This window comes from Mauremys reevesii, linkage group 2, assembly GCF_016161935.1.
Source record: "Mauremys reevesii isolate NIE-2019 linkage group 2, ASM1616193v1, whole genome shotgun sequence".
Lineage (NCBI taxonomy): Eukaryota > Metazoa > Chordata > Testudines > Geoemydidae > Mauremys > Mauremys reevesii.
Genome location: NC_052624.1, coordinates 81,315,726 through 81,340,271, shown reverse-complemented (window position 1 = coordinate 81,340,271; position 24,546 = coordinate 81,315,726). Strand labels below are relative to the sequence as shown.

Below are 24,546 nucleotides of genomic sequence, written 5' to 3'. Positions count from 1 at the left end.
AGGGGTGAAGCCATCAAAATGCGACCTTGTAATGAAAGCACGTGCTATGTAATGTTAACAGCAAGGTTTACTGTGAAAGAGTGTACCCATTGTTCTATAAAATGTATCTTTTTAACTACCACGCTCCCTTTTTTTTCCTCCAATAGTTGCATATGTTTCTCCTTCCCAGAGGCTAGCGAAGATTAGAAAGGGAAATAAACACACTCAGGATGAAATGTTCTCTGAGCTCATGCTGTCCTCCCACACTGACAGGGCACAGCAGAATGCGTGGAGGCAGACAATGTCAGAGTGCAGGAAAGCACAGTATGAACGTGAGGAGAGGTGGCGGGTTGAAGAGAGTAAGTGGCGGGCTGAAGATGATAGGTGGCGTCAGCTTGCTGACAGAAGGCAGGAGTCAATGCTCAGGCTGCTGGAGCATCAAACTCATATGCTCCAGCGTATGGTTGAGCTGCAGGAAAGGCAGCAGGAGCACAGACCGCCGCTACAGCCCCTGTGTAACCAACTGCCCTCCTCCCCAAGTTCCATAGCCTTCTCACCCAGATGCCCAAGTACGCAGTTGTGGGGCCTCTGGCCCCCCAGCCACTCCACCCCAGAGGATTGCCCAAGCAACAGAAGGCTGGCATTCCATAAGTTATAAAGTTTAAGTTTTAAAGTGCAGTGTGGCCTTGTCCTTCCCTCCCTTGCACCCCATCCAGTGCTTCCCTCCTCCCCAACCCTCCCAGGCTACCTTGGCAGTTATCCCCCTATTTGTGTGATGAATTAATAAAGAATGCATGAATGTGAAGCAAAAATGACTTTATTGCCTGTGTCAAAGTTAGACTCAGGACTCACAGTATGTCAGACAACTCTGTTTTATTAGCACAGCGCTCTGCTAATAACACCCAGATAATGTGAGCACCATGCAAGACACAAACTATCTTATTTATACAGATAAAAGGGTGAGAACTTAACAAGATAACAAAGGAAGCAGAATCAGATAAGTTTACCTGGGCTAGGCATGCATATCTTATTTCCTTACTATTACCCATCTTCTGTTAATGTTTTGCCATTAGCACCATTGTTTATGCCTAATGTTTCTTTTCCTGGCACCTGTATTTCAACATTTATTATTTTATTTCTGCTTAAAGGTACATACAACATTTCTTTAATCCATTCTTATTTTTACAATATAATTCATTCTACTTTCACACCTGCAAGCGGTGACTGAAGGAGGGAGGGGAGGGTGGTTAGCTTACAGGGAAGTAGAGTGAGCCAAGGGAAAGGAGGGTTCATTAAGTAGAAACAAACAGAACTTTCACACTGTAGCCTGGCCAGTCATGAAACTGGTTTTCAAAACTTCTCTGATGTGCACTGCAACCTCCTGTACTCTTCTAATTGCCCTGGTGGCTGGCTGCGTGTAATCAGCAGCCAGGCAATTTGCCTCAACCTCCCATCCCACCATAAACGTCTCCCCCTTACTCTCACAGATATTGTGGAGTGCACAGCAAGCAGTAATAACAATGGGAATATTGGTTTCACTGAGGTCTATCCGAGTCAGTAAACTGCGCCAGCACACTTTTAAATGTCCAAAGGCACATTCTACCACCATTCTGCACTTGCTCAGCCTATAGTTGAACAGCTCCTGACTACTGTCCAGGCTGCCTGTGTATGGCTTCATGAGCCATGGCATTAAGGGGTAGGCTGGGTCCCCAAGGATAACTGTAGGCATTTCAACATCCCCAACGGTTATTTTCTGGTCTGGGAAGAAAGTCCCTTCCTGCAGCTTTTGAAACAGACCAGAGTTCCTGAAGATGTGAGCATCATGTACCTTTCCCAGCCATCACATGTTGATGTTGGTGAAACATCTCTTGTGATCCACCAGTGCTTGCAGCACCATTGAAAAGTACCCCTTTCAGTTTATGTACTCGCTGGCTTGGTGCTCCGGTGCCAAGATAGAGATATGGGTACCGTCTATCGACCCACCACAGTTAAGGAATTCCACTGCAGCAAAGCCATCCACTATGGAAGTCACTACCCTTGATAGCAGCAGCTCAGTGATTGCGTTGGCTACTTGGATCACAGCAGCCCTACAGTAGATTTGCCCACTCCAAATTGATGCCCGACTGACCGGTAGCTGTCTGGCGTTGCAAGCTTCCACAGGGCTATCGCCACTCGCTTCTCAACTGTGAGGGCTGCTCTCATCTTGGTATTCTGGCGCTTCAGGGCAGGGGAAAGCAAGTCACAAAGTTCCATGAAAGTTCCCTTACACATGTGAACGTTTTGCAGCCACTGGAAATTGTCCCAGACCTGCAACACTATGCGGGCCCACCAGTCTGTGCTTGTTTCCCGGGCCCAGAATCGGCGTTCCACAGCATGAGCCTGCCCCATTAACACCATGATGTGCACATTGCCGGGGCCCGTACTTTGTGAGAAGTCTATGTCCATGTCTATGTCCTCATCACCACACTGCCATCACCTCCTTGCCTGGTTTCGCTTTTGCATGTTCTGGTTCTGCATATACTGCAAGATAATGCTTGCGCATGGTGTTTACAGTGCTCATAATTGCCACCGTGATCTGAGTGGGCTCCATGTTTCCAGTGCTATGGCGTCTGGGCTGAAAAAAGGCACAAAATGATTGTCTGCCATTGGTCTGACGGAGGGAGCGGCGACTGACGACATGGCTTACAGGGAATTAAAATCAACAAAGGAGGTGGCTTTGCATCAAGGAGAAACACAAACAACTGTCACACAGAATGGCCCCCTCAAGGATTGAACTCAAAACACTGGGTTTAGCAGGCCGTTGATTTCACGGAGGGAGGGGGGAGCAAATGAATACAAAACAAATCGGGTCTATTTCTTGTTTTGATCCACTCCATCTATCTTATACATCTTAGGCTAGCAGCAGATGGTGCAGTATGATTACTAGCCATCGTCATCTCCTGGGTGCTCGCCAGAAGATGGTGCAGTATGACTGGGGAATGACCTGGCTGAGTCAGTCCCATGTCTGCCCAGGAGCCCCTGACCGACCTCACCCAGGTTGGCTAAAAGAGCACTCAGGAGTACGACGTCCTCTTGCTTAACGTTATTTCGATCTTATGTCCCTGCTCAATTACAGAACATGCTCCATTTAAAGTTGTGCAATGCTTCACTATAATGTCGTTTGGCTGCCTTTGTCCAGAGCTGGCAGCCCCCATCAGCTCTTCTACACCCTCCCCCAGCGCCTCCCGCCCACCAGCAGACCCCACAGATCAGCGCCTTTCCCCTCCTCCCCCCGCCTCCTGCCCATGGCAATGAGCTGGCTTGCGGCATTCAGGAGGGACGGGGAAGGAGCGAGAACTCGGTGTGCAGGCTCCCCCTCCCTCACGCACTCCACAAACCACCTGATTGCGGCCGGCAGGAGGCAGGGGAGGTGCGCCGTGTCCTCGCTCCTCCTGCCCCCTGAATGTTGCAAGCCAGCTGATTGCCACTGGCAGGAGGGATGGGGGAGGAGCGAGGATGCAGCACACCTCCCCCCTCCCTCCAGCAATCAGCTGGCTTGTGGTGTGCAGGAGGGAGGGAGAGTCTGCACCCCGAGTCCTCGCTCCTGCCTCCTGCAGACTGCAAGCCAGCTGATTGCCATGGGCAGGAGAGAGAGGGGGGAGGAGCGAGGATGCAGCATGTGGAGTAAAGGGGGGGGAAGAAGAGGTGGGGGCTTGAGGGAAAGGATGGAGTGGGCAGGCCGAGGGTTGAGCCCCCCCGCCCCTGGTGCTTCAGAGTAGGGGAAGCTGCTGCTACTGCTGCACAATGTGCTTCTCCTAGCCTACAGCACCTTCAGCCTCCTTGCCTGCCTCATTGTCTCCAGTGCCAGTGGGCTGTGCCGTTGTGGGGTAAGGCAGGGGCACCTCCCAATCATAGGACTGTACTGTATGGCAAAAAAAAATTCCCCAGAACCTAACCCCCCCCCCATTTACATTCATTCTTATGGGGAAATTGGATTAGCTTAACATCGTTTCACTTAAAAGTCAGATTTTTTAGGAACATAACTACAATGTTAAGTGAGGAGTTACTGTATAGGTTTTCAGATAGTAGCAGTTGTAGTTTCAAAATAGAGATTTGGTATAGGCAGGCAGAAGAGAAAGAGCACCATGCAATTCTGTGCATTAAACTGGAACCTTTTGCAGAGTTCATTTAGAGAAGTTTTCCATTGGTTGACACAAGTCCAGAAGCCAGAATTTTAAGAGAGACTTTTAAGAATGCCCATGGCCTAAACAGCTTGCAGAAGGGATGAGGAAATATACGGCTTTGACAACATATTATACATTCTAACAGGAAGCCCTTGCAAACGTAGGCACCATTACTATTATTGCTGCTTGGCGAGTATGGTGCTCAGCTTCTGTTCTTCTGTCAAGCAGTACGGGAGGAGACAGGCAATATTAACACAGAATAGCAATGCCTTTCTAGCCCCATTTAAAACTACTGTTCATGTCCCTGTGAGAAACTAAGCAAGTCTGCTTCAGAGTTCTGCAATTGCGCTCTTGGGGTGGTGAGCTGAAGCACTTTTCAGTTTAAAGCACAGAAGCAGGTTTAGGTTCTCTGCAGTTTGCTAGCTTCTGGGTTTATCATCTGCAGAGTTAGAACCAAACCGTTCCTATCCTCACCGCTGTTTATAGCATTTATTTTTAAGAACTAGTGCAAGTGTGTGTAACAGGAAGGGAAGAGATGGGAAACCAAGTTCTTTTTCTACTGCTTAAACTGATTCCCAAACAGCAGAGCCTATAGGCCTGATTCACCGTTGTGTTAATTCCTTTTTCACAGTTTCTATGGTGAACTGGAGTAACAGCCCTATAACTTTTCGGTAGCATTTTTAATTTTAGATCCCATGCATTATCTAGTAATTTAGGCTGTCGTACAGTACACAAGGTCAACATGGGGTTGTGCTAATTAGAGTGCAGTTAATCAGATAATCATATTGTGCAGTGCCCAGCAATCCACTTAACGTGCATTCAAGACATGGAGATCACTGACTATTAAAACTCTGTGTCCTGGTCTAATATGGTGTCAGCTGTGCTGCTGTCAGGATGTCTAAAGCAATGGTTCCCAAACTTGTTCCGCCGCTTGTGCAGAGAAAGCCCCGACAGGCTGCGCCGCTTCCAGCAGCTCCCATTGGCCTGGAGCAGCAAACCACAGGTACTGGGAGCCGCGATCGGCCGAACCTGTGGACTTGGCAGGTACACAAACCGGCCTGGCCTGCCAGAGGCTTTTCCTGCACAAGTGACAGAACAAGTTTGGGAACCACTGGTCTAAAGAGATGGTCTAGAGAGGGGATGGCTGAAGAAGGAAATGTGCCTAAGATGCATTAAAAAAAGACTCTAGAAAGAAGAGAAATAGTGATACAAAACTAGGAAAAAACAGCACCTTACACAAAGCTTAGTTAGTAATATTCCAAATTAATTGATTCATGAGTACTCATTTAAAGTTAGTTCTCAAATGAAAACTCAGAAAATGCTGCTTACAATTTGAATGCATGAGAAAGGCAGGAGAATTTCAAAAATAAAGTCAAGTAACGAATCACTTCTGGGAATTAAAAAAAAAAAGGACTTACTTTGAAACAACTTGGTATGTCTGCCTCTCACACATTCAAATACTGGGCTGCATCTCCTATGGGGTAAACTGCATTAAACTGTACCTCCTGCTAGGAAGTATCAGTAAAATGACAGACCACTAGTCACTGTCAGATGTACACAGTTCTGGAAATAGAGAAAACCACGGGTATTCCTCAAAGCTGTTTTGAAATTTCACTTAAAAGAAAAGTGTACTATATTAGAAAAAATATACAATGTAATATTTAAATTATTATATGTAATTACAACAGTTATCCTCAAAATAACCATTGTCTGACAACATTTGGATTTGTGAGAAAAAAAGTTTACCAAATTTAAGACCAATAAAATGTTCTGGCATTTTAGCTGCTCATGTAAACAACCCTGTGGCATGTAAATATTTCTATAAATGCATGAGAAAGGCAGAAATGAATTCAAACTGGAACTTGCCAGTCAGAGAAATGTTAAAAGAAACTAATATAGCAAAAATAAGTGTTTTAATTTTCAGTTTTAATAATTTGGATTAACATAGTTGATTGTGTTTTTAAAATGTTACAGGGCCAGAGTCTTAGCAGGTGTAAATCAGCTTAGCTCCATGCTCCCACTGGCGAAGCCAATTTATACCAGCTGAGGATCTGGCCCATTATTTTTAACCAGACAGCATCACTAATTAAATCTCCTATCATACCACAAATTAGAATTAAAGTAAACATATTCTGGGGTTTTCAAACACACATAGGACAATGGCTTTCCCAGTAGAGATGGATCATAAAGAAAAATAAAAAAAAGTCTTTCTGCTCCTGCAACTGTCCCTTACAAGAACTGTGTGCATGCTAAAGGCATCTTTCTTCCACCTATGTCTCCTATTGAAGCATACAATGAGATCATATAATCCTGTGTGCATTCCTATAGCAACTAACTGAGATGATATGAACACACTACTGTGGATTTACTCCTCAGCAAGCAAGAGGAAAATATGGGGACTGATTGCCCTCTGGATGCAGTCAATGATAGCAATTTAACCACCTAAAAGTAGTTAAATGGCTAACAGTGCATTACTGATTAATTTTTAAACTTTAAAACTGAGCACCAAAGTTACTTAACCTTCATGCTTCTCCCAGCTTGGCTGCAGATGAAAATTTAAAGAGGCACTACAAACTATGCATACATTTAGAGTAAGAAAGTAGCAGAAACAGTTTTTGGAAAAGTTTTATTGCATTTGTTTTCCATATGGAAGCATTGACAGAATTGAAAAGATGCAGCATTCACATTACTTTCAAAGTGAGACAGATCCACTAGCCTTTTCCTCCCCGTATTTCCCTCCTTCCTCCCCCATGGCTTTGATTCAGTCTAATTGGTCATTTTCCAAAATAAAAGTGTTTTCAAAAAATGAAAAGGTTACACTGGAATCCATGGCTACAGCTTATTTACATTTTTTCCTTTGTTTATGATTGATTGATGAGTCCCACTGGCACTATGCTAACTGCCCCTTTTCAAAATGATTCAGAATATAATAAAATTCCTGCCCAGATACAAAAACATTAGTTTCAGTCACATAAGATTTAGTTTTACCTGAATTTGTTTTTGCTGGAATGCCCTCTGTCCCTCCCTCTGTCCACCATTTACTGCACATAGTTTACTATCCACACAATCATGACAGTAGGCATGCATACTCCTTAACACTGACATTTCCCAATTTAAAATATTTATATGTATAAACATAAGAGATTTACAAAGTTATAAAGATGAGTAGTCCTAAGAACAGAAAATTAATCGATCCGGTAGACCCTACACAAACCATCAGTGCTAAGCTTTTATGGCAAGTTGTCATGTTCTACATGTTCACTTCAACAGCTTATTTATCGAAGACAGACATACACAAACAAGATGATCCTAAGAGTTTTAAAATGAAATTTCTTTTTTCCTCTAACTGTAAGGCATTTAATTGAGAAAGTCTTCCACCAAAACTGCCGTATTTTCCCTAGAGGGGCAACATTTCCTGCTTACAAGGGAGGGAGCAGTCAAAAACATGCCAGAAAGATGGAATCAATTTTGTCTCTGGAAACAAAAAAGGTGATATTGGCAACATTTGTTTTAAATACTTTAACTGCATGTGACCACATTATTAATTGGCTCTTGCACAGCATCACAACCTCATCTTCCACCTTTCAGTGTTCAGTAAGCAAAGTGTCTATTTCCCAGCTACCATCCTCTTTTATGAGAGAAACTCACTGCCCAGTCAGAGCTGTACACACCATTAGGAGGTCCAAAGATGTCTGTGTAGGAAGATGGCACTGCTGGCACTTACACAGATACCCTCACAGTCTAGAGACAGCATTACAGTCTACTCGGTTAGCAGAGACAGGCACAACAGAGAAAGAGGGTCTCCCTCACATTAATTATGCCATACAGAAAGCAGATAGAAACAAAGGCCAGTAAAGTTAACAAGTTAAAAAAAATAGAAAAAAGAAGACACTTCAGCCACCAGAGACATAGTATTATCTAAAATTGCAGAATACAGGGCTTTTTTTTTTCTCTGCAACGAACAGCCTTTAATAGACATAAAAAGAGTTTCTGTTTTGCGTTTTGTTTTAAACATTCATATAAAAATTATATAACAGTAGTGCTGAAATGTGGTTTTATTTTAGTGGAAATTCTGGTCAAGAATTCTTCAGACCACATACTGGTATGGGTCTGCCTTTCCTTGGTCTGGAGTAGCGAATGGGCTAAGCCATGCTATAGAGAACGGATGGCCAAATACTGCTTTCATGTTCATCCATTTTGTTTTTTTAGCCCATCTTCTCTCTTCCTTTTTCAATTGTTCTATTCCCTGAAAACAGAAATATCACACTTTCAGTCAAGCACTTAATTGCTGTGGTTCTGCTTTCAGGAAAAGGATCTCTCAATTACCCCTAATCACAGGGATGGAGTAAGAAAATACCAATTTACCTATAGAGAGCCTTTCCTTTAAAAAAAGGATAGGAAATATTCCTTGGAAAACAAAATTATTGCAATTTTTTAAATCACATTTCAAAATATGCTCAAACCTTTAAAAAAATACCCTGCAATTGTCACATACGTCAATTTTAAAACAGAAATACAATATGTACTTTTATTGGATGAAAGCATTACATATGCCTAAGTTGGATAAGGGAAAGTTTTATATGAACCCATTTATATGTTTGCAGACAAAAAAAAACCAAGATAATCCCTATAACGCTCCCAGAGTCACCATGCAAGTTCAGGAAATGGCCTATGTTCAGCATGGCTGAACGTACCCAGTGCCTCTTAAAACTGCTGCCAAAACATGCATGGGCAGGCAGCAGGGCGAAAGAGTTAAATAAGTATACTGAATGGAGAGAAAAAATGGATATTGGTTTAGTAAAGATTAGAGGGAGAGCAAAAATAGGCTTTCAAGCAATCAGTTGAAACAGTCCTTAATCAATCAGGTAAAAAAAATCCTTATAATATTTGCAATCCATAAAATAAATTAGGTCTTAAACATACAGCTCTTGTTGCTATAAATACATTGTTTGGTTTTGATTTCAGTAGAGAATGATAATCCTTGATTCTGGCTATCTGTAATGGGCAGACCGTTCCAGTCTTTAATTTAGGGCCTTTTCACAAAATCATCTTCTTCCTGTCTATTGTCAATACATGCATCCCCTGCACTGCAACTCAGTGCATTGCAGAACAAGTGTGTGTCTTGAACTCCAAGTCCTGGAAGTTATGTGCAAGCAGGAGTGTGGGCAGCTCCAAAGAGGGAATAAGCACTTTGCACTGCTCACTTGTGATGCCATCTCCATAGGTAACACAAGGAGCAAAATTTCAGGCTCTGTCAGAAACTGATCTAGTCCTTTTCTAGCAGAGGAGAATCACCACTGGGGGTATATATGAGAGGGTGGGGGTGAGGAGAGGAGATTCTCAGAGCTCGAGTCTGCATTGGAGGAAACCTGCTCCACCCCAACAAGATGCAAGATGAAAGAAGTAAAAAAGACCACATTTAATAGCATTTCATTTCTAAGTGTTCGTCAACATAAGAATCACATGCCAGATAGACGCAGCCTTGATGCTAACAAATTGACAATGATGTGTAACACGGAAGGAAGTTGTAAAAGAATAAAAGCCCTCCAGCTACCTTTAAAAACTCAGGACCCTATATTCAGGAACCTATATCCATATGTGCAAAAACGATATAAGTGACTATTTCTAAAGATGCCCAGCATGTATGAAAATCCGGGCACTTCTTTAAGTGCCTAGCTTTAGGGACCCAAGTTTGAAAATTTCTGCCTGTATTTGTTGAAAATTCAGTAATGACTTCACAGACACCACCATTAATTTATATAAGCTGATAAATTTTAACCTTGGTAGGAGCTAGTTGTTCAGCAATATACTCTCCTGGGACCCCACTCGGCAGAAAATATCTGCAACTTTCCCTGGAACAAAGTAGACCTGAATGCAAGTGTCATGGAGCTAGCTGAGGAATGAAGAGCTGAGAGAAGCAGACTGCTCTCGCATGGTCCTGAATGCCAGATTCTAACTTTGTTTAAACTCTCCTTAGACTTGCCCACTAAACACAGGGGTTCCTGTGGCCCACCGACAGTCCTGGGGGGTCTGCCATGGGCAGAGTTTGGGAGGGCATTGCCCTGCAAACTGTATACGTTGGTGGAGTGGTGGAAGAGCCCAATGCTGCTGGTGGGTGGCAGAGGGCGAAGCAGAGCCACCAGGCGATGGGCAGAGGGTGAGCAGAAGGAGCCAGCTCTGAAACGCGACCGGCTCCCCAGGCGGCTGGATGGTTCCGTCACTGTCGGGCCCCCTGAAGAATCTTGGCAGTGCTGCTCTGTTCCCACTTGGACAATGCTGTGATTGGGACCATCAGGTAATGGCTGGGCCCAGCCTGAGCTTTTGCCTCTGCCCGACACAGGCAGCCCCCGAGCCCTTCCCTTGTTCCCGGGCAGGGGTTGCCTATGAGGCACGCCAGGGTGTTGGGTGGGTGATGGGGCGGGGCTGCCAGGTGATGAGCTCAAGGCACTCAGCAGGCTGCTGAGGCAGAGGGCATCGGCAGGAGCTGGCAGTGGCCCCTTCACCCTCTTGCTGGTCCTGGTCCCTGCTGAGGCGAGGGACCCTGCGGTACCCCTCTCTCTGACAGATATGTGTTAACAGAGGGCCGCAGTGCCCATTGCAGCTGCCCAGGTGGACCTCAGGGAAAAAAGGTTGGGAAACCCCTGCACTAAGACACTCAGCTGTGGCCCCTTTAAGGTCGTCACTTCCCCCAACCTACCCAATTAGGGAAGAGCTAGGACTTCTGTTAAGCTATGACAGATACCCTGAGCAGGACTGGTGAAGTCTGATACCATTCTCAAGGGTAAAAGTACTATTACAAGTCAGGGACTTCACCTTTGAAGAAGAGGGCAGGATGCAGTGCTGAACAAGGGACTCCAGCGTCTCTGTGTAAGAGCCACCTTGTTGCCTTAGCATCCTGGATAACTTTCATGGCTGCGGAGCACAGCAAGGGTGCTGGATTTCTGTGTAGCTGCAGACAGCTCCCGATTAAGTCAATTATAGAAAAGTCTAAACTGGAAATTTACTGAACAAAATTCTTTTTTCCACCTCACTGGTTTCATCTTTGCTTTTCAGCACTTGAAGCTGTAAATAGTAACATTAGGTACTACTCACTGGAATCTTTAATGATTCCTTAGCAGCAAACACTCCACAGGGAGTCTGTTGTCTAAGACTCTCCATTCCACTGGGATGAAACTCAGTGCAGAGTAATCCCAGTTACTTGTGCTTGTTAAGATAAAAATATCACTCATTGTTGCCGTAGTTGCAACATCCCCACACTACCCAACTTCTTATGCTAGCCATCCAGGAGTGACCTCAGCCACTGTGCAGGCTTAGTTTGTTTTATATCAGCCTCAAGCGATCCAACGCATGCTAGAGCAGTGAAGCAGAACCACATGACATTTCACAGATCTTACAACTGTGAGCAGCAGGGAAACGCAAGACCATGGAGAACTCACCGTTTCATCAGTGCAGATGGAGTGAACCTGGGTCCCAAACATTACAGATGTGAAGATGAGAAACAAGAGAGCCTCAAAACACAAGAGGATAAGAAGGATCACTGTCGTTGGTGGAGAGAAGGAGCTGCATTCTGTGAAAACATATGACAAAACAGTGAATACTCAAAAATAAGGGACTAAGGAACAAAGCCCACACGTAAAACTACAAACAGGTGTTACTAAGCAGTAAATTCTGCCACTGATATTACGTATCAGATTATCTCAAGTTCTCAACAGTTCGTCAAACAAAATTCTCCTATCAAAATAAAAAACTGACATGACCGCCATAATCACAGGCCTACAGAAAGGAAGTGGGATACTGAGATAATTAGTACTGTTAATATGAAGAAAAAGCAACCTGTGCTGTGATGTGTATGGCATGCAATTTTCTTTTCCAACTAAGCCCCCCTCCAGTTCTCTCACCTGGACCCTACCACTTGCACATTCTATCTGTGGAGTTTTTACTAATTTTCTCTATGATGAAGTCCATTAGGAAGTGGCGCCTCAAGTTAATGGTAAGGACACAGAGGAAACCAGAGAAGATTACTTCTGTAGCACCAATCGTCCATTATAAAAAGCATAGCATGTTCCTTTCATAACTATATTCTTGGTTCTCTCAAACCCATCCCTTTTTTCCCCCCCATGAGGTTTATCTATACTGCAATGTCCCTGCAAGGTTAAGCAGGGTTTAAAAGGGTAGCTGTGAAAGTCTTATGACTGGAATATTGGTATAGAGGGATATAGCTTGTTCAGGAAGAACTGGCAAGAGAAACAGGGAAGTGGTGTTGCATTATATATCAAAACTATATAAACCTGTTCTGAGGTTCACAAGGAGATGAGCAGCAGAAAGTCTCTGGGTAAAGATAAAAGGGGTAAAAAAGTAGGAGTGATGTCATAGTAAGGGTCTACTACAGACTTCCAAATCAGGAAGACAAATATCGATGAGGCATTTCCTGAACAAACAACAGAAATATGCAAAACACGGGACCTTGTAGTAATGGGGGACTTTAACTACCCAGACACCTGTTGGAAAACTAATACAGCAAAACACAAAATGTCCTATAAAGTTTTGAAGTGTACTGGGGACAACTTTTTGTTTCAGATAGAGGAGGAAGTAATCGGGGGGAGGCGGGGGGAGAGGGGAGAGAAGGGGGCATTTTTGATTGATTCTGACTAACAGGAAGGAATTGGTAACAAATCTGAAGGTGGAAGGCAATTTGGGTGAAAGTGATCATGAAATGAAAAGTTTTATGATACTAAGGAAAGGAAGGAGTCAGAGGAGCAAAATAAGGAAAATGGACTTCAAAAATGTAGATGTTGTTAAACTCAGAGTAGTAGTATATAAGGTCCCATGGGGGAAAAAAATCTAAGGAGAAAAAGGAGTTCAGGAGAGCTGGCAGTTTCTCAAGGATATATTATTAAAGATACAACTGCAAACTATCCTGATCCAAAGGAAAAACAGGATGAATAGTAAGAGGCCAATATGGCTCCATCAGGAGTTCTTTAATGACCTGGAAATCAAAAAGGAATCCTACAAAAAGATGAAACATGAACCAATTGCTAAGGAGAAGTACAAAAGAGCAGCATAAGAATGTAGGGACAAAATCAGAAAGTCTAAGGCACAAAATGAGTTACACCTAGTGAGGGACATAAAAGGCAAAGAAGAGGTTCTTTAAATACATTAGGAGCAAGAGAAAAAATGAATGAAAGTGCAGGTCCTCTATTTAGTAGGGAAGGAGAGCTAATAACTGATGACACCAAGAAGGCGGAGGTGTTTAATGCCTATTTTGCTTCAGTCTCCACTAAAAAGGGTAATGATGAGCAGATACCGAACACAAGTAATACTAACAACAATGGGAAGGCATGCAAGCCGAGTAGGGAAAGAAAAGGTTAAAGAAGATTTAGTTAAGTTAGTTGTATTCAAGTCAGCAGGGCCTGGTGAAATTAATCCTAGCATACTTAAGGAACTAGCTGAAGCAATCTTGGAACTATTGGAATTATCTTTGAGAATTCATGGGGGTTGGGTGAGGTCCCAGACAACTGCGAAGGGCAAACATAGCACCTATCTTTAAAAGAGGAACAATGAGGACCAGGGGGAATTATAGACCAGTCACCCTAACTTCAATACCTGGAAAGATACTGATACAAACTATTAAACAATCAATTTGTGAACACCTGGAGAATAACAGGGTTATAAGGAATAGCCAGCATGGATTTGTCAAGAACAAGTCATGCCAAAATAACCTAATTTCCTTCTTCGACAGGGTTACTAGCCTAATGGATATGGGGAAGTTGTAGACATGATATCCTGATTTTAGTAAGTCTTTGACATAGTCCCACATGACATTCTCATAAGCAAACTAGGGAAATGCAGTCTAGATTATTTTACTATAAAGGTGGGTGAGACACCGTACTCAAAGAATAGTTATCAGTGCTTTGATATCAAACTGGGAAGACATATCTAGGGGGTCGTGCAGGGTCAGTCCCGGATCTGGTATTATTCAGTATTTTGATAACGGAGGAATGTACGCTTAGAACATTTGCAGAAGATACCACGCTGGGAGGGGTTGCAAGCACTTTGTAGGACTGGATTAGAATTCAAAAACAAAACTTCACAAATTGGAGAATTGCTCTGAATTGAACAAGATTAAATATAATAAAGATAAGTGCAAAGTACTTAAAGAGGAAAAATCAAATGCTCAATTACAAAATGGAGAATAACTGGCTAGGTGGTAGCACTGCTGAAAAGGCTCTGAGCGCGACAGTGGATCACAAACTGAATGAGTCAATAATGTAATACAGTTGCAAAAAAGACTAATAGCATTGTCCTGCTCTACTTGGCACTGGCGAGCCCTCAGCTGGAGTAGTGCATCCAATTCTGGGCATTACAGTGTAGGAAAGATATTGATAAACTGGAGAGAATCAAGAGAAAAGCAACAAAATTGGTAAAAGGTTTAGAAAACCTGATCTATGAGGAAAGATTTAAAATACTGGGCATGTTTAGTCTTGAGAAAAGAAGACAAAGAGGGGACCAGATAATCTTCAAATATGCTAGGGCCACTATAAAGAGGAACGTGATCAATTGTTCTCCATGTCCACTGAAGGTAGAACAAGAAGAAATGGGCTTAATCTTCAGCAAAAGAAATTTAGATTAGATATTAGGAAAAACCTTCTAATTATAAGTGTAATTAAGCTCTGGAACAGGTTGGACAAACACCTGTCAGGGATGGTCTAGATTTATTTGGTCCTGCCTCAGTGCAGGGGGCTGGACCTGATGACCTCCTGAGGTCTCATCCAGCCCTGCATTTCTATGAGTCTAGGAAAGTGAGGGGGAAATAAGAAAAATGATACAACAAACAAAATTTAATTACTAGCTTATGAATTAATTCTAATATATTCTCAAAGTTCTGTGAAATCCAATAATGAGAACTGCTTAAAAACAGTTCTCTACCCACAAGAAAGCCACTTGCAGATATTGCCCTGACCAAGGATTCTAAATTTTACCAGACACCTAATACCCAGAGGCCAATACAAAAGATGAGGACCCCATCAATAGGGTCCAGAGGCAGCAGTAACAACAGATTCCTAACAGGATAGGTGGAATTTTAAAACCCCAGGAATGGTCACAAAAATAAAAAGTAGCTCATAACATTAACAGCATTCTCTGGCAACTAGCAGTAAAAAAAAGCTGCCCTTCCCCTAAACTATATCACAATGCTTTCTCTACAGGTTAATTTGGTATTTGAAAGGAATACTTTGTCAATACTCACTTGTCCAGTCTTCTTCAAAGCAATACAGGAAGTGAAATCCCACCATGATTAGGGCATGCATGGAAATTAGTGCTATATACATCTGAAACACAATGTATTTAAAATATTTAAGCATAGCTGTAAAAGCTGCTTATACACATATGTCCAAATAAACTACATTAAAAGTGTTAAGGCTGCAAAGTCGAGCACTCAAAAATTAGGAAGTGCCAAAACTCAGGTAGACAGCCTTAATTTGGCCCCCTTGTGCATATGCATTCTGATGCAATCTTGTTATATGATGATAACACCTAGCCCTTATATAGCACTTTTCATCAATTAAAGGATGGTCATACAAAGGAGGTCAGTATCATTATTCCCATTTCACAGATAGGGAAACTGAGGCAGAGAGATGCAGTGAGTTGCCCAAGGTCACCCAGCAGGACAACAGCACAGCTGAGAACAGAACCCAGGTTTCCTTAATTCCAGTTCAGCTATCTAGCCACAAGGCCATGTTGCCTATCATATACTATTTGTAGTCTCTACTGCACAATATAGTCTCTACTGATAATGTGCAAAATGAGATTTTTAGAGGCCAAAATTGGGTGGATCTTCAGGGAGACAGCAAATGGCACACCCCTGATACCAGGGCAACACTGTCAAATTTCAAGTCACTGTTCCAAAGCATGGAGGCGCTAGGGCTTTTCAGTATAACAGCTGTAAGTTTTCATTGAGTTTTTGGTTTTATTTTTACTATTGGCAAAATGTGTTTTTCCTTGATCTCATTCTGAAAAACAGCTAAACCATTTTCACTTAAATTTAATAAATAAATAAATAAAATTTAAACATGAGGCAGACATTTAGCACGGAAAATTTTATATTGTTACCTATAGGCATTGCTACCCCCACCACTTGCACCACACACACATATACGTAGGAAGGTTTTCATTGTAGTGGTACAGAATGAGACAAATATTAACAAATATGGGAACATAATATCTTCCAAATGAGGTGCAAGTGAAAGACAATGGAAAAATATTTTTCTTTTGATGATTTTATGTGCTACCATCCTTCCTCCTCCTGAACCCTTAAAAAGAGATTAATAGAAAAACTTGTTGCATCTTTTCCTCAGATTAGGTTTAAAATATGGTCCATTTTGAAATAGAGACTTGTCAATTTTAGCTGAACCTGAAATCCAACATCCCACATTCAGAATGAGCCAGCTAGGAATAGTATTCCAATCTGTATACTGAAAGGAGAGATATAAATATATTTCCCATTCCTCCCTCTTAAGCTAGTACAGGCTTAATCAGACGGAGGAGAGAGTAGTCTGGTGGAAAAGTACCCGGTGTAAATATTTTCCTGTTTTCCCAACTAAACCAGGAATTGTGCAGCAAAAAGAAAGATGACAAGGTGTGCCTCTGGCAATAGCACAATACACCATACAGTGAGAAGCAAATTAAAGGGTTCATACATTTATTTTCAATTCTTACTTCAAGCCTGACTGAAGACTTGCACCTATTTCCTAATATTGTAACAGACCATCTTCCACCTAGAGACTTACCATAAAAGATTACTGATAAAATGGAACAACACTGGAAGTCAATTGTGCAGCTGTAATATTCTCTTGACATGAATTTTTTGGGTGAAATCCTAGGATTTTTGTCATGGACTTCAATGGAGCCCAGATTTCACTGTTTACATGGAAAATATTGTAATTAAGTTTGCACTCCCATACTTCTGCTCTATATACAGTAGATACAGCACACAGTCAGAAAATCAGAAGCATTTCTGCCTGATTTTTGAGTGCCAACATTGACTACTTACAAGTAGAACCCTTGTAATCCTTGCCAAAAATATGAGGTTTCTCTCCACTCTTGCAGCAAAGAGGTAACAGCAGATGCAATAATGAGGCACAATCATTATTATTATTTGTATTATTGTAGCATCTTGGAACCCTAGTCATGGACCTGAACTCCACTGTGCAAAGTACTGTATAAATAAAATATTAATACAGAATAAAAAGTCAGCCCCTACCCCAAAAAGCTGATTGAGACTTCACTATTATTACTGTGGAGTATTTTGTGAGGTATATTTACTGCTACGCTATGTATTAGCGTATCAATCAATGCTACACAATTGACAAAATAAATGGCAAAGTACCTTTTGTGATGACTTATTCCTGTTCTTTTATTACATTTGCTTCCTAATTATTTAATTTTGCTAATTTGTAACATATTTCCCAGTTCTACTTAAAAAAAAAATTAAAAAAAATTAAAAAAAAAATCTTCACAGCCGTTTAACAGTCATGCTTGGAATTTCATTGTCTCTGGTTAGACAGAAAAATTTACTCAAACAACTTACTGTAAACAGTACAAAGTACTTCTGGTTATTCTCTCCCACACAGTTATTAACCCATGGACAGTGATGATCCATCTTCCGAATACACCTCTTGCAAACACTGAAATAAAGAACAAAAATCTTTATAGTGTGTGGTTTTCAGAAAATACAGCAAGAGTACAAAGAAAATATCGGGCATCTGGAAAGATAAAAGGAGAGAATCCTGAAATACAATTTGAACCTGAAAATAAATAAATAAATAAATAAATACACACACACACACACACATACACACACGGCTTCTTCTGTTCAAAGTTGTCAACCTAAATTGTCCCTAATTGCAGTTGTGCAAAATGTAAATGTCAGATCACAACAAAGTGACATTATGATTAATGGTTCCACTAATATGCAGAGATTGAACATTAAATTTAAGCAAATGAAATTAAATATATTTAATCTAGTCTGGGTTTGACCTCCAGGCTCTGAGAGAGTTTCAAAGTAGTAGAATAAAAAATAAAATCATAGGATACAGCAATGGATAAACTTCTCAGAATAACCTTTGTAACAAATTACTGAAATTGTTCCTATTTATTAAATTTACTCTCACAGGAGATTTACTTTAAAAAAATAATAATGGAAAATTCTAATTATTTTTTCAGAAAAATATCTGACAATGAAGTCAATCAGGCACTGGATTAATTTACCAGTGGGAGTCACTGAGACACCACCACCACAATTACAAAATTAGATTTTAAGCACTCAGCAAAAGTGGGCAGAAGCACTAAAGTGTAACAATTCTAATTACAAATTTTAATAAACAAAAGTCCTGCAAACGCATACTGTGCTTAGGAGTCAAACAATCAAAGATGATTAATTCATTGTCATGTTAGTTTCTCTTAGTTTATTAGTCACTGCTGCTTCACTGGCATTTTAAATCTCCAACTATCATCATAAAAGCCTTTTTGCTCTTCTATCATATGATACATCAGTGAAGGAAGCCAGTCTCCTGGCACTAAAATGCACACACAAAAAAATAGTGGTTTCACAACAACCCTCACAGGATTTAAACAGAAATGGAGGGTTCTGCTTATTATATTTTTCTTATTATAAAGTTAAACTGTTTTGACCTTAAAGAAAAAACTCAAACACTTAAAGAAACTAATTACAAGAATGTACTGATAATAAAACAAAAAAAAGTAAGTTAATAAATATTAACATCCCTATTTTGAAATAGTCGAGTATTTATTACAGATCCTGGAAGGAAGTAGTCCCCAAAAGCAAGAAATAAAATTCCCATGATGCAAATAAGCAACTAAGATCTTGATCTTGGATGTCAGACTGTGCAGGCTCAGGACCAGCACGCTTTGCATGACTGGGTCCTAAGATTTTTTCTCCTCAAGCAAACAAAGTTACTCAGGTCAATATTTGCCCCCAGATTCAATAGTCATAACCCACCCCAGACTGAAAGTAACTGCAGTCCCTTCATGCAAATCCTCTAGGAATATACTGGGGGGAAGGGGAATGATGAAGCTCATACAGATCCTTTAACTACTTACTGAAACAAAAAGTTTTTCTATTTTTTTTTTGTAAGTATAAAAGAATCATCAGAAATTAATGACCTAAATAACGGTTTTAATACTAAAAGCTTATTGTGAATAACTCCCCCAAGGATGTTTGTCTCATCAAAAAGAGAGAAGGAAAGTGGGGAGAGGGGAGGGAAGCCCCCAACTCCCCACCACAGGTATAATTTAGGTCCCATAATTTTGGTTTGTCTTTGTAAATCAAAATATGGAAATCTGAAATTAAACTACCTGTATTTAAAGCAAGTTTTAAATTAATTTAGTAGTAATAAAAAAGGCTAATTAAAGCCAAAGTCACAAATGCCATCAGGTCCGTGAATGAAGACACTAGTATTTTGAGACATGCCACTTTTTATGGACTTACACACATTTTGATTTCTGACTTCTGTGACTTTATATTTATATGTCCTCTCTGGGTCTTCTTCCTCTCAGTTCACTCTTTCACCCATTTCTCTTCCTGTTTCATTCCCACTTACCCATATTGTATATCATTGATTATCTTGACAGAGGACCCAGTGACAGACTAGCAAAGTAAGATTTAATACAATCAGAGCTATATCAACCTTATGCAGTCTTGCTACTTATAACTGCAACTATAACTTTCATGTGCTCACCGTTGAGCTGTGTGCAACAGCCTTCCCTGTATTTATACACCATTTTCCCAGAAAAAAATACTTTATTTTAAATAATATTATATTTCATAACTGTGAAAAGTGATTTAAAAATCATTAAGAATTTTTTATGCCTTTTAAAACTTCACACTTGTCATGGACAAGTGACTGACATGCTTGAAGAAATTTGGTCCACAAATAAACCATGACAAAGAAAGTACTATTCATGACTCACATGTCATTTTCAACTGCTTTTAACCACTGGTGAATAATTCTGGTTCAAATCTGTCTGTGACCCAGAGATCTTTTTGTACCAGACAGGGGTATATACGGGTTAGAGGGATCCCCTTGCCTTCACAAAATCCCCTGGCAATGATTTCCACAGGTTGACTGCGCACTGTGTGAAGAAATACTTCCTTTTGTTTGTTTTAAACCTGCTGCCTATTAATTTCATTTGGTGACCCCTAGTTCTTGTGTTCTGAGAAGGAGTAAGCAACACTTCCTTATTTACTTTCTTCACACCAGTCATGATTTTATAGACCTCTATCATATCCCCCCTTAGTCATCTCTTTTCCAAGCTGAAAAGTCCCAGTCTTATTAATCTCTCCTCATACGGAAGCTGTTCCATACCCCTAATAATTTTTGTTGCCCTTTTCTGAACCTTTTCCAATTCCAATCTACCTTTTTTGAGATGGGGCAACCACATCTGCATGCAGTTTTCAAGATGCGGGCGTACCATGGATTTATAAAGAGGCAATATGATATTTTCTGTCTTATTATCTATCCCTTCTTAATGATTCCCAACATTCTGTTTGCTTTTTTGACTGCCGATGCACGTTGAGTGGATGTTTTCAGAGAACTAGCCACAATGACTCCAAGATCTCTTGCTTGAGTGGTAACAGCTAATTTAGAGCCCATCTCTTTATATGTATAGTTGGGATTACGTTTTCCAATGTGCATTACTTTGCATTTATTAACACTGAATTTCATCTGCCATTTTGTTGCCCCAGCACCCAGTTTTGAGAAATCCCTTTGTAGCTCTTTGCAGTCTGCCTGGGACTTAACTACCTTGAGTAGTTTTGTATCATCTGCAAATTTTGCCACCTCACTGTTTACCCCTTTATCCAGATTATTTATGAATATGTTGAATAGGACTAGTCCCAGTACAGACCCCTGGGGGGTGGGGCACCACCTTTTACCTCCATTCTGAGAGCTGACCATTTATTCCTATCCTTTGTTTCCTATCTTTTAACCAGTTACCAATCCATGAGAGGACCTTTCCTCTTCTCCCATGACAGCTTAAAATCTGACTGTTACCAGATGTTTCAGAAGAAGTTAACAGAACAGGGCAATTTATCGAGGGACCCATCCCATCATCAGTCCGAGCTTCTGGCCACCAGAGTTTTAGGCACACCCAGAGCATAGGGTTGCATCCATGACCATATTAGCTAATAGCCACTGATGGACCTATCCTCCATGAAGTTACCTAACTCCTCTATGAACTTACTTGGGCTGTGTAAGGGGAGGGGAGGAGAGGAGAGTATCAGCTTCTGATGCTCGCCTCACAGCACAGTCCAGGTGGGGAAAGTGACCTGGATGCAGGGAGTCCTGCTGTTGCTCCTCACTCCCCCGATCATAGCCTCCTAAGGTGGCGCGGAGGAACGTTGTGGGGAGGGGACGAGTAGTATCTGTGCATCACCGCTCACACCCCCGCCGGCACCCCCCATGTGTTACCTCTGCGAGTTTGCAGCGCTCCGCTGCCAGCTGGCAGCACACACCTCTGCACTGCCTCAGACCACCCCTCGTTCCCCCCCACCCCCTGGCACTCTGGGCAGTCGCCCTCGTGGCCCATCCCTGACTCTGGCTGTGTGTGAAGTGGAGCTGTGTTCTAAGTCTAAGTAAGAATTAGTAAGCTGTGGTGTACTGTTCCTTTGGGAACAGCAGGCCTGGTAATTCTGTGAGTGTCCAGTGAAACAGGGGCTGGACACTAAAGGGGATTCTCGCAGGACTCAGGGGTTGGTGTGTCCCTACTGCTAACCTGTAAATATAGCACAAGACTTGGAGGGGAGTGCTTGTGTTGCCAGGAGGGTCAAGGAGCTGACCCCAAGCAAGCCACAGACAAAGGCAGGTAGCAAAGTGCTTCACAATCAGAAAGCGTCATAATGTCAAAAGGTACAATATCGAAGCATTCTGGGACATGCTACATTTTATGGTTTTCGTTAAGCACTGGGATTTTCAGAGGAACTTAAGAGAGTTAGGCACCCAACTCACATTAGGGTTCAATGGGAGTTAGGTGGATAAATTCTTTAAGCCCCCTTGGAAATTCCATCCTACAACAGTACACTGGTCCACCACATAAGTACTTTCTTTTAATCCTGAACCACAGCATCACATCATTAAATCACACCACACAAGTGACTATACCTGCAGTGATGTGCTCTGTCTGGTTTGATGCTACAGCATTTTGGACACTTATAAACGACCTGTCCCGGCTTCAGCTGTAAACTCTCAATGAATTCTTTTGTGGCATTACCTTTGGGCACAGCACCCTGGAAATGAAAACAAAGATTTCAGTACCCACAGCGTTTGTCAATAACATCAAGAGACCCAGTTCAAGCTCTTGGAAGGGAAGAGAGATACAAGTTTCCCTAACATAAACCACAATATTTCACAATTTGATTGAACAAGAGAAAGATACAGAAAGGACACTATTGTAAGGCCACACTATAGTACATAAATAATAAGCAGGGTGTAATCCTTATCTGTTTACTTGGACGTATCATCTGACCTTGTGTCACAGCAACTTGGACATATGCATGTGTGCTCATAAAAGTTACACAACTGAAATGTTTTTGCTTACATTAAAACATATTTTGTGTGTGTTCATAAACGTCCAATTTGTTTTGGGTTTTTTAAATGAGAACTTTTAGAGAGATGTTAAGTATACAAATACCACTTAAAAAAAAAAAAGGCCCAGAAAAAAATCAGATTAGGTAACATTCTTGCATTCACTATGATGGTGCAGTTTTTTAAGTCTCCCCTTAAATATGCATCTTTACTATTGCTGAGTTAATGTTGCTGAAGGAATCTTAACTCTCAAAAGACAAGAAATTAAAGATCTCTAACCTTAATATTAACAATTTCACTGCTAGGTCAGTTTCCTGCTGACGTGCCTGAATAAGATGCAAGCTAAGCAATAAATACAGGCATTCGAGTTTTCATGGTCGTGGGTTTCACCCACAAAGTGGAGCTTGGGGGAGGGATCAGAGTGGCAGAGACCCTTTCAACATTCCCAACACCAGCGACTAGACTCTGAAGGCAGAAGAGACAAAACTTACTCTCCTTTCCGTCAGCTAGAAGAACAAGAATTTTAAATTTAATCTACTAGACAGATATCAAAGAAGATTTAGGGATAGCACTCTGATAAAAATCCCCTTCCCAACCGTTCAGAGATGTGAGGAGAAAGGAGGGTAGGACTGTGTTTCTGATCAGGGCAAAGTCCCTGGATATTGCACTATCCATCTTGTGTTTCAAATCTAACCTTAGAATGTTTAGCCTTCCAGTTACAAAGAGTCTGATACATTTTTTAAGCCACAGAGATATGGGCTGATATTATTAGGGAGATTTAATGCTAAAACAGACAACCAAATTAGTAGGTATAATCCAATAATTTCAGCTAAATCGTTAATGTGAAAAAGAATCGTAACTTTTTTATTAGAGAAGTCCTCGTAATTTTTTTCCTACCCCAGTCTGCTGTAGTGACATTTGATGAGACATACAATAGAAACAAGTTTTTCTAGCTTTCCGGCTTGTCAGGTCATGACAAGCCACAAACATTATATCTAGTACTAGTGAGTAAAAGGGTGGTAGTCTCTCTCTCTCTCTTCCCCTTTTCACACCAATAGAAAGCTGTTCATACCAGACACAAGAGAATCTGAGATTTGGTCCTTTACATTTGGCGAGTCAATCTGACACAACAGAATGATATATTAGCATACCACAATACCAAGCTTACTCATCATGATGACACAGACAAGTTATTTAAATTTGCTATGCACCAAGGGCCCAAGTTACCCTATATCTGGCAGGCAAGAAAAACGGAACAGTATACTTACCGGATCTGATAGCATAGCTCGAAAATGTGAAGCCAAAGCCAGGAAAGCCAACATGTTGAACAATATCCCATTGATCACGCTATAAATATAGTCTCTTGATGGAACTAACATAACAAGAAGGACTACAAAGTCTGCATAGAAGACAAGCATCCAGGTAACAACAGCACATGCAATACCACAGCCGTCTCGAATAAACCACATTGTTCCCAAGGAACTATGGCTAGGAGGTGGAACACACTTGTCTGGCTGGAGGTATTCAGGTTTCCTCTCAATATCTCTGAAGCGGTGGATTGGAGTAATCATCATAGATTATAATGTCCATACTTGCATGTGAAAAAAATCAAAAATAGTCGTCTTCTGCTTTACAAATGAAACTCAGAAAGCTCCTTCTACATAACGGTATGAGAAGCATGTAGAAGATTCCAGGCTGCAGAATGGGAGCTGAAATACAAAAAGTCAATAAATATAAAACTGTGTTTTAGAGATAATCTAACGTTTATACAGAACTTCTTGTCCAGAAGGAGCCCAAGTGCTTTT

The 24,546-nt window shown here is 41.3% G+C and overlaps 1 protein-coding gene across 4 annotated transcripts in view; it reads right to left on the bottom strand.

Annotated features, from left to right (window-relative positions):
- Nucleotides 1-6,751: 6,751 nt before the first annotated feature.
- Nucleotides 6,752-24,546, bottom strand: part of ZDHHC3 (zinc finger DHHC-type palmitoyltransferase 3) — a 31,073-nt gene continuing 13,278 nt past the window's right edge. For all 4 annotated transcript variants that reach the window (XM_039524751.1, XM_039524752.1, XM_039524753.1 and 1 more), the window contains exons 2-7: nucleotides 24,010-24,450; nucleotides 22,319-22,443; nucleotides 17,728-17,824; nucleotides 15,388-15,469; nucleotides 11,579-11,709; nucleotides 6,752-8,388 (exon numbers count right to left, since the gene is read on the bottom strand). In XM_039524751.1, coding sequence (XP_039380685.1) covers nucleotides 8,230-8,388; nucleotides 11,579-11,709; nucleotides 15,388-15,469; nucleotides 17,728-17,824; nucleotides 22,319-22,443; nucleotides 24,010-24,315 — 900 coding nt within the window. In that variant the 5' untranslated portion in view covers nucleotides 24,316-24,450 and the 3' untranslated portion in view covers nucleotides 6,752-8,229. The remainder of the gene's footprint in view (nucleotides 8,389-11,578; nucleotides 11,710-15,387; nucleotides 15,470-17,727; nucleotides 17,825-22,318; nucleotides 22,444-24,009; nucleotides 24,451-24,546) is intronic.